This window comes from Marmota marmota, unplaced genomic scaffold (assembly GCF_001458135.2).
Source record: "Marmota marmota marmota unplaced genomic scaffold, marMar, whole genome shotgun sequence".
Classification (NCBI taxonomy): domain Eukaryota; kingdom Metazoa; phylum Chordata; class Mammalia; order Rodentia; family Sciuridae; genus Marmota; species Marmota marmota.
In genome coordinates, this window is record NW_026000207.1 from 1,878,323 (window position 1) to 1,893,408 (window position 15,086).

The following is a 15,086-nucleotide window of genomic DNA, read 5'->3' on the forward strand; positions in this document are numbered from 1 at the left end:
TGTGTATAAGAGACAGGAGGGAGGGAGGGACCACCCCCAGCCCGGCCCCTGGCTGGCTCAACTCCATCGGTCCGTCTGGGAGGGGGCCGGGGGGTCTTGCAGGAACAGAGTCTGACCCGTGCAGGGTGTGGGGAGGGAATGGAGGGGAGGGGAGGAACAGGGTGGGGGAACAGGGGAGAGGATGGGGCAGGGGAGGGCAGTACCTCAGTGATGCCAAAAGGGATGTTGCCCACGTAGAGGCGCCGGGCTTGTCTGGTCATCTGGCTCCCAACCACAGGCACTGGCGTTGGGGTCACAGCCAGACCATCAGGGGTCATGGTGGGGAGAAGGGCGGTAGCTGGAATCTGACCCGCAGCTTCAAGAGGGGTGGAAACAAAGTAAAATTACATTAAGGCAACCTCCAACCTGAGCTTTGGGACCACCCAGCACTCTTAAACTCCCCCACCCCCAGGGTTTCCATTACCAGACCCCAAAACCCAATAATGGATGCTCCTCAGAAGCCATGTTTCCTAACAGCATCGGGTGGAAGCCTCAACCCAACTCCGCTACAGGTACCTCAGATCATCTCCTCCAGCAGAAGCCAGAAGCCCAGGGATGTGACCCTTCATCTGGTTTAACTCAACCCCCCAAAACACACACAGAAAGACAAATGGAGACAACTGCCCCTCACCTCCATGCTTCACCCTCCAGAGCAGACCACTCAGGGGTCCTACCTTGCATGGCCTTGTACTGCATTGGGGTGATGTGCTCAAAGCCAGGTGGTGGCACGTCCCAGTATTTACGAACCTTCTTCTTCTTCTCATGGCGGGGGGAACGACTGAGGGAGGGGAAGGGAGAGTGGGGCAGGGCAACCTCAGTCTGACCAAGAGTGGGCCTGCAGGCCCCACCCAGGAACCCCTCCCAGGCTCTCCCTCAATTCCCCACCACATAGGCTCAGCTCTCTCCAGGAGGGAGAGGATCCGGGTGAGGGCAGGGCCCGGGACTGGGGAGGGGCGCTGGTTTCACGGCAGGCAGACTCTTCCCCAGTGCTTGGGCCAGGGTGGACACAGGCCAGGCAGGGTGCACAGGACGTGAGGAAGGTGAAGGGAGTGGACTTCAGGGTGGAAGGGGCAGGAAGAGAAGCTCACATCAATCCACCGTGCTCCTCTTTAGCGCCTCTGGTCAAAGGTTTGCTGGGGGTGGGAGGGAAAGGTATGGGGAGGGGTGACTGGGGACCCTCGTCTTCCCCACGTGCCACACCCCCCCAAGAGCACTAAGCCCCAGAGCTGGGGCAGGGCCGAGATAAAGAGTGGCATGCAGGCCCCCCTCGGCCCTGCCAGTCCACCTTCCCCAAGACACTCCCACTCCCACTCCCAGGAAAGAGGAAGTAAGGAGAGAAAGGGGCCAAGGAAAACCACACTATGAAGATACTGAGATGGGAAGGCAGAAGAACCTCCACATACCCCCACTCTCTCTCATCTAATAGAGGCAAAGAACAGAGAGAACACCTGAGAGAAGAGCCCTTCAAATATAACTGACAGCCCTGAGCTTGAAATTAAGCCCAGGCTGTGAGTACTGTCCCACTCCAAGAACACCCTTATTCCTGGGAAACAAAGAAACAGAGACCAACCCTTTTGAAGACAATCCCCAAAAGAAAAGGAAGAATACGAAAGAAGAATTTAGTCCCTCAGCATCAGGGACAGAGAGCAGCCTTTCAGAAACGGGGATCCCCGTCTCCAGACAAACAAACCACTGCACCCCCAACAATCCATCAATATCCCCAACACAGAACACAGAAATAAACCTGAGAAGTGAGGAGAAAACTGAATTCAAAACAAACCAAGCAGCAGACAACTCTCCCAAGGCATAACAAAATGACCCAGACACACCCCTGATCAGATCACAGCCTGGGGCTGCAAACACCCCCACTCCCAAGCAGGCCCAGCCAAGGGTTCCTGAGCCCCTATACCTTCGTCGTCGCCGGTCCCGAGAGGCACTGCGCTGGTCCCGGTTGCGACGATCCCGACTCCGGCTCCTGCGTTTGCGGTCCCGGCTCCGAGAGCGGCTGTGGCTGCGCTTCCTATGACGGTTCTCCTTGTCCCGTTCTGGACAGAGGTGAAAACAATGGGATGGGATAAGCAGAGGAAGGATGCAAGCCCAGCCCACCCTGCACGCTGGTGCTAAGTCCCAAGCCCCAGGGAGGCCACCCCCAAAGGGAAAGGAGATAGCAGGCCTCCTGGGTCCACACACAAGTCCCCAAGGACTCTGAGGGGACCAGGGGGGGCAGGGCCTGAAAATGCCCCCGGGGTGTAAGATACCTGAGGATGCTCAAGAGGAGCGGAGGAGCCAGAGAAGACAGAGGAGGCTGGCTCCTGGTCCCCCTCGAGGGCTGAGGGGCCTGACCCCAGGGTCGTCCCTGAGAGGGGCAGGGCTAGAGGCTGGGGAATCAAGAGACCCAATGATGTTTTCCTGAAGGAACCCAGCAATCCCTCAGGAAAGACCTCCGCAACCAACTGGCACCCACAGCCCCACCATCAGGCCCAGGGGCCAGATGCCAGGCAGGATAGGCTAACCCCAGGAAGGAAGGAAACTCAACTCCATCCCTTCCCAACCAGGTGAATAATGCAGGAGCACCCTCCCCCAGGGGAGGGGCCTCTTTCTGAATGTGCAGACTGAAGAGGAAAGAAGCCCCAGCAGGTGGAGAAAAGCCACCTAATCCAGACTGGAAGCCCAAACCACCCAACCTTCCCTGCCTCACACCCTCATAGCCACAAAGGAAGGTCTAGAGTGAGACCTGTGTCCCTGCCAGGACTCAATCTGCTTTCTCAGCTTCATCTGCCTCTGAGTTGGTGGCTAAAACGCAGCACAACCTTGCCAGCAATACCACAGAAAGCTCTGCTCCCACCAGATCCTTCACCTTCTGAAGGAGGAAGAGGGCCCTTCAAGGTGGAGTAGGAGCACCACCACATACTATTCCCTTAATTCACAGGCACCGTTGATATCTGCACAACAACCCCTAAAGCACAACAAAAGATGAACATATCAAAAAACTCCTAGTTCACACGTATGCCTTGTGAGTGCTGTGTTCTGGGGGCAGCAAGAGGGAAAGGCAATGAGAAGAGCCTGTCAGGTTAGACTTCTGGGCCTTACAGCCTGCCCATCTTAGGTGTCGTCTAACACATCTTTCCAATGTGATTAAACACAAACTCCTTGTAAATTCTTCTCAATTCCAGAACCACCAACGCTCAGGGGAAAAAGGGCACCCAGAAAGATTCCCTTTTGGTAACACTGAGATGCTTCTTACAATCAGAATCCACACTACATAGTTTTACTCTCATTACTGCTTTGAAAACACACTGGTGGAGATTTCACATAACAAATGAGGAAACTGAGGCCCAGGGAGATCATGACTTGTTCAAGAATTAACAGCTAGGAAATGATGAAACCTGCACCAGGCCATATTCCTTAATGAGCGCCAGGCACCAGTCCTCTCAGAATTTTCTCTTCAGGGGCCAAAACTAAATTTAAGACTGGAATTGGGAGAGGAGAGAGTTGGGGACAGACCACCACTGTGGAGTATTAGGGCAAACACAAAGGCACAATACCCAGCACAAGGTACAGTTCTGTGAGCCCCAAGAGCAGTTCCTGCTGAAGTTCAGAAACAGACAAAGAAATTCCCTGTACACCTAGGTAGCTGAAGGGCCCTGAAGCTCAGAGATGTTAGGAGGATAACCCACAAAGAAAAGAAGCATGCGCAGAGCCTCCCCTAGGGGAAGAACTCTCCCCCACACTGATGCTGGACAGCTAAGAACAGAAAGGAAGCTTCTTCCTTTGCTAAAATGCTGTGCTGTAGGAGGCTGTGGGACCTTGTGGGAGCAGGTCCAACAACCCAGAAGTGCCCAGGTCTCAGGCCCTGGTGATCCTGCACCAGCAGGGACACCCCAGGAGAACGGAAGTAGTCCATTTTCAACAGCCTCCAACACCCTCTAAAGCAGCTCCACTTGGCAGTCCAAGAGAGTGAAACAGCTCTGCATAAAACCTTGCAACATAGTGTTTATAGTACTGAGAATTAACCCTGCCACTGAACTACACCCCCAACCAACAACCTAAAGAACTTCAAACACTTTGTTTTCTTTTAAGTTAATGTCAAGTATAACACTACCCCAGTGTTACAAGGACTTGGCAGAATATTTGGAAAGCGTATTTCCCAGCCCTTCCCTAACCCTGATACCATGTCTATGTGAAGACATGCCTTTCTACTTCCTTTCTAAGAATGCGACTTCACAATGATAAACACCACTTATTAAGTGCTTAACATATAACCAGCCACATGCTGTGCACTTTACACATTACCCCATTTAAACTTAGCGCTCCTGACCACCTGGAACCCTGGAAAGTTTTTAAGCTTTTGAGCTTCAGTCTCCTTTCCACTATAAAAGAAGTAATTATTTTATCCTCGAAAGGCTGTTACAAGGATTCAGTTAGATAAACTATGCAAATTGCCTGACACGTGGTAAGCTCTCAGAGTCTAATTCCAACTACCAACATCATTCTCATGAACCCTCTCAAATCTCAACGGCAAAATAGTGATGTCAGTGTACAGATTAAAAAAAACAAAAAAACCCAAAGAGCAAAAGTATTCAAATCAAATAGATACCAAACAACGAAGAAGGTATTCGGACTCATAAGCAGTACACCACCTAGACAGGACCAGAGTAGGCAGGGCACTCCCTAGGCACCTCTTCGAGCACTGTTTTCACTCCCGCATCAACTCCAGCTTGGGTTCCACGGAGAACTGAGTCACATTCCGTCCTCCAAACTCCAGCTAGGAACACAGCTCAGGCCTGAAGTCGCCAACCTCCCCTACGCCTCGGTCCCTTCACTCACACCAAACCTGGACACATGAGAAACCTGAGGACTACCCAAGGGCTCTGGGCCTTCTTGGAGTCCCTAACTCTAGCTGCGCCAGCATGGCCCGAGCTCGGTGCTGCCAGCCTCTGTGAGGGGCCCGGCAGCGGCCTGGCACTTCCCCACGAGCGCCCGCAGGGGCGGCGCCTCGTCGCGCTGCCCAGGGCCTCAGTTCTCTCGTCCCTCCAGAGATCATTTACAAGCCTGAGGCTAGGCGTCCGGGTTTGGGCTCGGACAGGCGGGGGGTGTCTCGACTGAGGATAAGGGACACAAACGCTCCACAGATCGTGAACGTCGGGCCCGCAGAAAGGCCCCGGACGCGCCGGGTGCACGTGCGAGGCACAAAGAGAGCAGATGCTTCCCGCTTCCGCGAGAAAACAGGTGTCCCACACGTTTTCCGAGGCCCCAGCGCCCCGATACGGAGTTCCCAAGAAGCCGGGAAGGGACCGGCACGAGAAAGGCCGCGGCCTGCAGAGAGGGCCGTCCACGTGAAGGAGGGAAGGAGGCCCCCCCCAGTCCCCGCCACCGCCATTTTGGAAACAAAGGGGGCGTGGAGTCACGGCCGAGAGCTTGGCCGGAAGCGGAAGTTCTTAGCAGCGGGTGAAAAAGATGGGATTACAGGATTTAAAATCGTCTCCTACCCAAAGGGAAAAAGCGAACTTTTGCGTCTAAGACCTTGGCGCGCTGGCACCGCTTCCCCCGCGCAACCTCCGCCAGGACCACGTGGGACCAGGTCGGCGCGGCGCGCATGCGCCACAAGCCGCGCCCGCCGCCCCTTCCCTTGCCGCGCGCGACGGCACACGGCGGTCACGTGAACGAGGCGCGCGCCGAAAGCTGGGGGGGGGGCCCACGGCGCGGCCCTGAGGAGGGGGCCGCGAGGGGAAAATGCGGGGGTCAAGGAGCGAAGCCTGAGACGGTCCCGCCACCGCCCTGCGAACCCGGCGCCCTCACCTTGTTTATTCTCGTTGAGCTGCCGCTCGAACTCGTCGAAGTCCGACATGCTGAGGCGGCCGCGTAGGGCCCTGTGCAGCTCTCGCCTCGCCTTGCCGCCCGCCCGCTCTGGCCGCTTCGGCTACTTCCGCCGCTGGCTTCGGCTACTTCCGGCGCCGCCGGCGCTTCGTCGCCTACCTAATCAAGCCCCCAGCGCCCCGCCCCGCCCTGGCTCCGCCCCTCTCCCTGCCCGTCCCCCCCCCCCCCGCCGCAAGCGGCCCCTCTCCACCGAGCCTGGCTCCGAAACGCGTCGGCTATTTCCGGACTGCAGATCAAAGGATAGGCTGGCAGCGGCTTCGGCCACTTCCGAAAACACCCGAAGCGACAGTTCTCCCGCTTCCTAGGTTTCGGTAACTTTTCGGAGATTAGGGTCTCAACATTCGGAGGTTTCCGTGGGTCTCGGTTTCCTCAGCGCCCAGCCCCCTCTAAGAATTCGGCTTCTTCCAACAATTCAAACCGTCTCAGTCTTTGGCTTTGTCCAAAGATTCACCCCGATCTTTTTCGCCGACTCTGTCCAAGCCGTCGTTCACTTCCGACAATCCTAACCGTCCCAGACTTCGGCCCTTTTCGAAGGTTTCCGGCGCTCGCCCACGGGCCCCCTCAGAGATTAAACTCGATTTCAAGCTTCGGCTCTTTCCGGAGGTTCTACTCGCTCGCTCCTCCCCTTCCGGAGAACTTCGGCTCCTTCCGACCGCTTCGGGAAGGTCTCACTCTCGGGAAACACCTTCGGCTTTTTCCGTCGTCACTTCGGCTCCTTCCGGCGTCGAGAATCGAAAAGGGGAAGGAGGACGGAGACAAGTAGGGTCTGGGAAGGGATGCAGAAAAGGGGGCGGGGTCCCGGCTCTCGGCACCTGGCTCTCCCTGTGGGGAGAGCAGAAGAAAAGAAAGCTCAACCTCAGGGGGGCTTTGAGTAGGAGCGCGAGACAAAAGCAGCCAGCCAGGTGAAAGGAGCGCACGGCCGCTGCAGAGGTTGCCAGCGCGCCTTTCTGCGCCTGCGCACGATGGCAGAGGCGGGGGGGGCGAGACAGGCGTCTGCGCCTGCGTAGAAATCCGTCCGAGGTGAGATTTCTGGCTGCTCCGAAAGCGAGACGGGTTCCAAGGTCCACAGTGCGCGTGCGCGAAGTTTTTACCCTCCCACTCCCAGAATAAAAGTGCTGAATTCCCGACCGTTAAGCTAGACATCCCTCTCCTCGATGCCTTAGCTAGCGCGTGAGCACCTCTCCGCGGAAGCGCGGGAGACAGTGGGAATGCCACTTCCGGGAGAAGGACCAATTCGCATGCTGCCCCCTGGCGGACTGGCAGCAGTATAAACCCACACATCCCGGTCCCCCAGGTGGCCGCTCCCGCCGCACCTCTGCCCAGGTAGCCCAGGGGTCCGTGTCACGCCTATTTTCTGGAGCCTCATCCTTCGAGTTTCTTGAGCAACAGCTCCTGCCCTCCACTCCTACGTCTCCGGGGCTAATTACACCCTGTCCTCCCCAACCTCCCGGCTCCGCCTGGCCGTCCCCGTCTCCGTGGCAACGGTCGCCCCCCTCCTAAGAAGAGCTGGGCCCAGTTTATTCCAAATTTTTTACGCCTCTTTAATTTAAATTCTCTGAATAACTCTGACTCCGTGGAGTGCGGTGGCAGCCCTGGGGGAGCGGGCCGCCGCAGGTGGGGTGGGGCGGGGCGGCGGGAGGGCCGCGCCAGCCGGGCATCACCGCTTGAAGCGGTAAGTAATGGGCAGCAACAGCTTGCTCTTCTTGAGGGCCTGAACCTTCTTGAGCGTCTCGTCGTCCAGTGCCAGGAAGCAGCGGCGCGAGTACTCAAGCAGGCGCTCCTTGGACGGGTCGAACTCGCCCACCTCGGCCAGCTTCTCCGGGGCCACGATGAGCAGCTCTGCGATGGGCGTGGTCAGCGCCACTGTGTTACGGTCCACGCGGTGGTGCTCGAAGGCCCGCGACATGCTCTTTAGCTTCTGGAAGGTACCCAGGATCTTCTTATAGCGGCAGAGAACCCCATCAGCGTCCTTCACTGCGAAGCCAAGGAGGGCAGACAAACGGACAGGGACAGGGAGAAATATAGGGAAAGCGGAATAGGAAACAGGAGGGCAGACATGGGAAGGGGTGAGGGACACACAGGAAAGGAAATGGAGGCAGGGAAGAGAAGATCAAGAAGGCAGAGCCGGTGAGGGCAATGGAGAAAGACGAGGGAGCACAGACGAAAGCCGGAGGAAGAGAGCGCACGGGAGAAGATTGGGCCAGGGGGAAGTTGGAGAGGGCAGGCCAGAGACAGAAGCAGAGAGGGCTGTCAGCCACGCGTTTCCAGACCCGCCCACACTCCTCCCACTTAAGTGAATCCGCTTTTGAGCACCCTATGAGAAAGGAGCTCCTCTTTCTGAGGAAGACACCAAGGTCATGAAGTTGGGGAGAAGGCTGCGGGATGCACCCAGGTCTGGTCTTTTTACACACGGAGAGGCTAGCTAGGTCGGGGCTCTGCGGAAGTCACAGCGCAAGTCTGGGGCCCAGACCTCTAGGACACCTGCATCCTGCTCACCCCGCTGTCTCTCCCGAGCCTTGGGCTTCCCGAAGCGTCTCCGGCCTGCATTTCCCTTCTGGTTCCGCCTCTTCCTCTCGCCGGCACTGCCTTCTTCAGACACCCCGCTGAGTGAGGAGGCTGCTGATTCAGGGTCTGAGGCCTCCCCACCAGCCCTGCTGTCCCCCTCAACCCTCCGGAGCCCAGGCTTCACCCGGCAGTGGTCCTCTGGGGAGACAGAGACACATGAACTGGGACTGCAGACCTCACATCACTGGTCCCAGGGGAAAGAGAAAGGGCCTGAGCACCTGGAGATCATATCCCACAGTGAGAGACTGGACCCCCCAACCAGGGTGCCCCCACCAAGACAGACAGACAAGGAGTGCATTGCACATGGTGGTGACAATGCTGAGTAGAGTAGGCCAGCTGGAACTTAAGAAGAGGTGGGCATGGATGGACCCCTTTCCCAAGCTCCTAAAGTTGGATACCTGGATGAGGGCTGTTACAGAGGTCTGGGGACCTGGACTTCAGGCAGATCTTAACCATGTGGGGTTCTCATGAGGAGAACAGGCTTTCCAGGGACCCAGAGGAACCTCCAGAGTGTTGAGTATTGAAACTCAGAAGCCAGATAAGGCCTTGGTCCTGGTGAGTGGTGTGAGACCCCTAAAAACCAAGTTTCTGGCTAAGGATACCCAGACAGCAGCCGAGACCCAGAGAGTCCTGTCATCCAAGGCAGTCACCCAGGATGAAACCCTCAGTGTAGAGAGACAGGAAAGTACAGATCCATAATCCTATGGTCACTAGTAACAGACCTCAAACAGCACAGGACCCTTGCCCAGGCTTTGGAGGCAGTTACCAGCTAGGAAGTTTGCAAGGAACCCAGTTGAGGTTGGGAGGTGCACAGAGTTGAGTTCTCCAAGATGGGCTCAAGATCTGGCAAAGGGAAGCCCTGACTCTCTAGGGAAGGGGCTGGAATAGTGGTCAGAACATTGCCAACAGGGCAATCACAAACTGGCCTTGGGAGGCTGCTGCTGGCCATGAATTACAGCAGAGTTAATCCCCAGGTTAGAGGCTGACTCCACTTGCAGAGAGTTGAAGCTCTTTGAAGAGGAAGGAGCATTAGCCAAGATAGGGGACAGGGTAGGTAGGAAGACAAGTCACTTTGGGGCACAGAAGGCTGGAGGCCTGGATGCTTGAAAAGACAGCTGGGATGCAGGGCAAGATCCCCTGAAGAACCCAAAGAACTGCAGTGGTCCTCTAGGGAAAAGGAAGAGGAACCTGGACTCAGGTTCCAGATTACCCTAGGACACAGGGGCTGGGGGCTGATGGGGTGTGGGGCAGTCCACTGGAAAGGAAGAGATCCTAGGGGATGGGAGGTCCTGGATTTCAAGCAAGATGGAAGCTGAGCAGTAAATTAGCAGACAGGACCGAGATGCCAGGACCCCACCAAGCCAACCATACAGTGGGGCCTCAGCCTGTGGGTGGGACGGATTGGGGGCAACTGTGTCAGTGCCCCCCACCTGTGTCCATCCGGGCAGAGGAGATGAACTTGTCCAGTTGACACCGCAAGAAATCCCTCTCTTCTTCCAGGTCCTCAATGCGCTTCTGCAGCCAGGAGTTCCTCTCCAAGGCCATGTGCAGCTGGGCCTTGACGCCATTCATCAGGGCCAGTGTGGGGGATGCAGCCTCTGGAGGCTCTAGGGACAGCAGGGAGGGAAAAGGGTCCCCAGTCACACACCACTACAGGGCAGCACCCCAGCTAACCAAACCTCCAAGCCCTTAGCTCACCGTCGAAGTTCCCCCGGGAGGGGCTGAGGCTGTAAAAGATCTGTGAGTCTAGGCGCTGTGCCTCATCAAAGGGGATGGAGATCTCCAAAGACTCCTCGTCCTTCTTCACTGTAGAGGAGAGGCCCGTGGTGGTCCCCTAGGGATGACTCAGGGCCTCTCACCACCCCCAACCACAGCAGCCCGGGAAGGAGGGACAGGGATGATGGGCCAAGTTGGGGAAGGGAGGCTCCTCACTTGTCCACCTACGGATGTTTCGGTCATTCATAACGAAGCTTCCTGCAGACCCAGCAGCTGAGCGCCTCAGGGGCACTGGACAGAAACAGCAGCCACAAGTGGGGTCAGTCCTGGCTTCACTCCTTGGAAATGAGAAAGGACCCGGACTCCCAGGTCTGAGGGAGGAAGGAACCTATACTCCAGACTCCTCTTGAATGAAGGTGCTGAGGACCCAGACACGTAGGTTCTGGGGAGAAGTTAGCTGGAGCCGTGGACCCCTGTTATATAGGGAGAATTGCTGGGTTCCCTCTGGGATCCACACAGCAGGGTCACACTGGCCTGAATGTGAAGGACTCCCACCACGGACCATTTTCCGCTCCAAAAAAGCCTTAGGTACAGTGAAGGGAGACCGCCCCAACTTCCAAGCATGGGGTGGCAGTCCAGCCCACACCGCTGCCTCCTCCCTCAGGCACCCCACGCCCCTCCCCCGCACTCGCGTGGGCAAGCAGGGCCTTTTCCCCGTGGCGGGGGACACGTGCACAGTGTGGGAGAAGGTCACGCGTGGGGATGCGCTCCCCCCCGCCCCCGCCCTTTGTCCCGCGAGTGGGAGGGGACAGTCATAGAAAAGGGTCCCAGCAGGGCGCGCTCAGGCCAGGGGTGCGAATGCGGCCACCATACCCCACCAATGGCTTCCCGGGGTCCGAGGAGCCGGGGGTGGGGNGGCGACCCTGCCTGGCGCCGGGGAACGTCTGCAAAGTGTCACAGGGAGCGGAGAGAAGCGCCCACCCGCGAGCACGCAGGGGATTGCGGGGGGTCGTCTCGGAACTGGGCAGCGTAGCCGGCAGGGACGCGGGGACTTGCCCCGTCCAGCCTGCCTGGCGCGCCTCCTCTAGAAGTCCCAGCGCCCAGGTGAGGCCCGCCGTTTGCGCGGAGGCTAAGGCCGCACTTGCGCGATGGCCCCTTGAAGTACTCCCCCCTCCGCCTTCCCCCATAGAACAGGCAGGGAACGTCAAGAAATTCCCATCCTGAAGAGCTGGCGCAGCTCCGGGGGTCCCCCAGTGTCTAGTCGACTGGGGAAGTCGCAGGGAGAAGGGAGAAGCAAGCCAGGAAAACTGAAGAGAGGAGAATCCGCTCTTAGCGATTCTCCAGGAACTGGCTGGTATGATCCCATCTCTCTCAGCCAGAACCCAAGGTTTCCAGGGATGTCGGGCCAGGATGGCAAGTGGAGTGAGAGTTACCCCTCACCTGGAAATGAGGTCCAAAAACAGTCACCACCAACCCCATAAAGGTGACCAGGAGCTTGCTGTGGAACAGTTGGAGTCCAGTCCCCAGCCTCCATGTACTCACCTGTTAAGTGGGGAGATTACAATCCCAACTAGGTTCCTTGTGAGAATGCTGAGATGACACACAAAAACTCAGCCTAATACCTGGCCACACACAGGGCTCAAGATCTCAGCGCTGTTGGTTTTATCTAAGGTCAGACAGAGGGGTGTGAACAGTCCCTGGGACGTTCTTTCCCACTCTGGGGAGTGCATACGGGACATTAGTTTTTCTGCCCCAAGAGGTCGGAACAGGAAAGTAAGCCCAGCACAGTGCCTGGCACAAAATAGGCAAGGAAGATGCGCTAAGAAGGCAGATATTTATTAAGCTCAAAGCTCAATTCCACCTCCTCTCCTCCCATTCACCAGCAGTATCTGTGCTCTGGGACCATGAAGCCCTTAAGAGAGCAAGGTTTCAACCCTTCGAAGAGAGTCTGAATGTCTGCTCCAAGCAAGAGAACTGCAACCATCCCCCTCCTGCTTCACTTACAGATAAATTGCAGCCTGGATCAGAAGGTCCAGGGGGAGCCATCTGCCCTAGATCAGTGTTTTCCAAACTGCAGGTTCATGGGCAGAGAATTTAATATAGTAGGGTGGACTCTACATTTAAAATAAAAATAGTAAAAAAAGAAAAGAAAAAAAAAATCAAGGGGCCCTGCACATACTAAAGATGCTATTGTTGAAGAAACTCGTTTTACATACATTTTGTGTATCTGTATATTGGGCTTCGTATAAAACATGTATGTTACAGTGGGTTATGTTTAAAGAAAGTTTTAAAACACTCTTCCAGATGACACAAGTCTTCAGGAGCTGAGATGAGCCTGACCCTAGGGCAGGCCAACAGTCCTATTCCCTAACCAGGACAGCCAAGGCCCACAGGAGGCAGGTTCTACTAGAACAAAGAAGGTCCAAGATGCAGTCTCCAAGAACAAGTGCTCAGAATGGGAAGCTGTTTATTGGGTGTCCAGCCTCAAGTCCTGGTTGGGAAAAGAAGGCAGGTCTGGACCCTGCCCAGTGTCAGCATAGTGGCCTCAGGAAGACAGTGAGGCCTCCCAAGGGCTGCTTTCTTGAAGGGGCAAGTTTTCAGGCACAACATTTTCTCCCTTGGCCCCTCCAGTCAGGGCTCTATCATGGACCACCCCAGGTCTTCAGAGCCAAAGGACCCCATTCTGTGTGAGGGCTCACTTGTGCCCATCACAGCTCTAAAGCACCGAGCTCGCAGCAATGGCTTAGGGATTCCTCCTCCAGGAAGGGAATCACTTCCAGAGGAGGCCAGTTTCATCTGTGTCCAGGGCCCTGAGAGCAGGCCTGCACCTCCACAAGTGTCTCAGGGCTTCAGTAGTCCTACAACCCTGGGATGCATGATACCAGATCATGGATGCTTCCACCGGGCATGCTTCTGCAGCGTGTTCTGCTCCATAAAGCGGCGCGGGCAGTGTGGGCACTGAAACGGGCGCTCGCCGGAGTGCACGCGGCTGTGCTGGGCTAGCTCCCCCGCATCCCGGAAGCGGCGAGGGCAGAGCGGGCAGCCGTGGGGTCGCCCACCACCGGCTCTGTGAATGGAGTGGTGCCGTGCCAGGTGGCTGGCCCGCTTGAATGCCTTCCCGCAGGTGTCACACTCGAATGGCTTCACCTCTGAGTGGGTGATGCTGTGTCGCTGAAGGTAAGACATGTACTCGAAGACCCTGGAGCACACAGGACAGCTGTAGCACTTTTTCTGCGCCGAAGCCCCATCAGCCCCAGGCTCCCTCTGCGACTCCTCGTCCACCAGCACTGTGTAGGGGACACCCTGGGTGTCAATGAGAAGGTAGTGGTTGGGCCTTGGAGGGGACGAAGTCTGGGGAGATCCAGTGGAGGAGGAAGGTCCAGGTTCAGGGGACCTGCCTGTCCGAGGGGGAGGGGCCTCCATGGCCTCAACAGAGGGAAGCGCCAGGGGCTGGGGGCAAGGGGACGGCAGCACCAGCATCCGGAGGGGTGGCTGAGGCCTGGTGGATGGGAGAGAGGATGAGAAGTTTGCACAGCACAGAGGAGCACGGAACCATGGGTTCAGTTCTTTCCCCTCTATGTGCCCTACCAGGACCTCTGCATTTTGCTGCCCCTCAGTCTCTCTACCCAGTACTGTACTCTGTGACCCTCTGCAAGGCGGGCGAGGTCTCCTGTCCTCTGGTCTCCACTGCCCACCGTACTCATAGGCGCTCTCTCTTTGATGCACAACCGGGACCTTGCTCCCCTTCCCCCCTCTGCCCTTCTCAGGTAACTGCCCCTCTATGGCTCCGGCCTCTCCCAGGCTACGGCCCGACCCGGGTCTAGGTGAGGGTCCATCCTGTACCTCCAGGCTCCCTCTAGTTCGCGCCTCTCCACCCCACACCTCTTCCTAGGCCCTGGAGCTCTCCACCGGCCCGCCCCGGTCCACGGTCCACGGTCCTCGCCTGCCGCCTGCAGAGCCTTTTGGCGCCACCAGCCGGATTGGGACGCCGCGGGCCGGGCCTCCCAGCCCAGCACAGGTGCCGGGCACGGCCCCGCCCCCGCTCGGCTCCCTCCCGCCCCGCCCCGTACCCGGTGCAGCAGCCTCTAATGTCCGGGCGGCTCCAGACGACCCCGAGCTGCCTTCGCAGCTTCAGGCGGCGGCGGGACGGGGACCTCTGGATATCCCCAGGAGCTGGCGGCACTGGGTGAGGGGAACGAGGGTCGGGGGAAAAAGATGAGGGTCCAGGGGAGGACGGTGGAGGCGGGGCACCTGAGAGCTAGGGAATGGGCGCCGGCTGGAAACACACACCGAGAAGAAGGTTCCTGGGTGCCCAAGGTCCGGTCTTAACCCCCTGCCCTGTCCCAGTACACACGCAAGTAGGAGCCTGAAAGTGGAGTGAGGAATGTTTATTGAGCAACGAATTGGGGAGGGGGGGTCATGGGCAGAAGGGGGAGGTACTGAGACGAATCAGACCGTGCCGGTGCTCTTTTCTCTGCCTTCTATGCAGACAACAACCATTCACCACTTGAGAGAGCCGGAAAAACAAGGCTCAGAGAGATCGCGTCGTTTGCAAAGGCTCACAAAGCACAGCCAGACAGGAGCCAAACTCCTACTGGCTCCCAGGCCCAGGGAGGGGCAACAACTTTGGTCTACATCACACAGCTAGGGGGGAGGGGGAGGAAGGAATGCTGTTTTTTTCCTTTGGGTACACGGGGAAACCGAGGCACAGGGTAAGGCAGTAACCTCGGCAGAACCGGGGAGTGTATGTGGGAGTGGCGCTGTGTGGGTCAGACGTGGTGGCCCAGAGAGGGCAGGGCGGCGCAGGTTCGGGCTCAGTGCAGGCGCACGTGCTGCGCCAGCTCCGCGGCGTCCTGGAAGCGGCGCGGGCAGAGCGGGCAGGCGTGCGG

The 15,086-nt window shown here is 57.6% G+C and overlaps 3 protein-coding genes across 11 annotated transcripts in view; all 3 read right to left on the bottom strand.

The window, feature by feature from the left end:
• U2af2 (U2 small nuclear RNA auxiliary factor 2) overlaps nt 1-6,863 on the bottom strand; it is an 18,402-nt gene extending 11,539 nt beyond the window's left edge. Inside the window, exons 1-6 of one of the 6 annotated variants that reach the window (XM_048791560.1) lie at nt 5,839-5,977; nt 2,298-2,417; nt 1,949-2,084; nt 1,128-1,172; nt 714-817; nt 204-355 (exon numbers count right to left, since the gene is read on the bottom strand). In XM_048791560.1, the coding sequence (XP_048647517.1) occupies nt 204-355; nt 714-735 (174 nt within the window). In that variant the 5' untranslated portion in view covers nt 736-817; nt 1,128-1,172; nt 1,949-2,084; nt 2,298-2,417; nt 5,839-5,977. Of the gene's footprint in view, nt 1-203; nt 356-713; nt 818-1,127; nt 1,173-1,948; nt 2,085-2,297; nt 2,418-5,838 lie in introns of those variants that run through there. The other 5 variants (XM_015505467.2, XM_015505468.2, XM_048791558.1 and 2 more) reach the window with 5 other exon arrangements.
• A 569-nt stretch (nt 6,864-7,432) lies between these two features.
• Ccdc106 (coiled-coil domain containing 106) lies at nt 7,433-11,103 on the bottom strand. Of its 3 annotated transcripts, XM_048791595.1 has the most exons (6): nt 11,071-11,103; nt 10,414-10,670; nt 10,180-10,287; nt 9,912-10,088; nt 8,413-8,619; nt 7,433-7,890 (listed from the first exon to the last, which is right to left on the bottom strand). In XM_048791595.1, the coding sequence occupies exons 2-6, from the start codon at nt 10,442-10,444 to the stop codon at nt 7,574-7,576; spliced, it is 840 nt and encodes a 279-aa protein (XP_048647552.1). In that variant the 5' UTR covers nt 10,445-10,670; nt 11,071-11,103; the 3' UTR covers nt 7,433-7,573. The 3 variants fall into 3 exon arrangements, with proteins under 3 accessions (XP_048647552.1, XP_015360981.1, XP_015360982.1); XM_015505495.2 differs by lacking the exon at nt 11,071-11,103 and having other exon boundaries at nt 10,426-11,046; XM_015505496.2 differs by lacking the exon at nt 11,071-11,103 and having other exon boundaries at nt 10,414-11,044.
• A 914-nt stretch (nt 11,104-12,017) lies between these two features.
• Znf581 (zinc finger protein 581) lies at nt 12,018-15,080 on the bottom strand. 2 transcript variants are annotated; one of them, XM_048791596.1, is made up of 2 exons: nt 14,268-15,080; nt 12,018-13,696 (listed from the first exon to the last, which is right to left on the bottom strand). In XM_048791596.1, exon 2 carries the CDS (start codon nt 13,675-13,677, stop codon nt 13,084-13,086), a length of 594 nt encoding a protein of 197 aa, XP_048647553.1. In that variant the 5' UTR covers nt 13,678-13,696; nt 14,268-15,080; the 3' UTR covers nt 12,018-13,083. The 2 variants fall into 2 exon arrangements, with proteins under 2 accessions (XP_048647553.1, XP_048647554.1); XM_048791597.1 differs by lacking the exon at nt 14,268-15,080 and adding an exon at nt 14,041-14,247.
• Between the last annotated feature and the right edge of the window lie 6 nt (nt 15,081-15,086).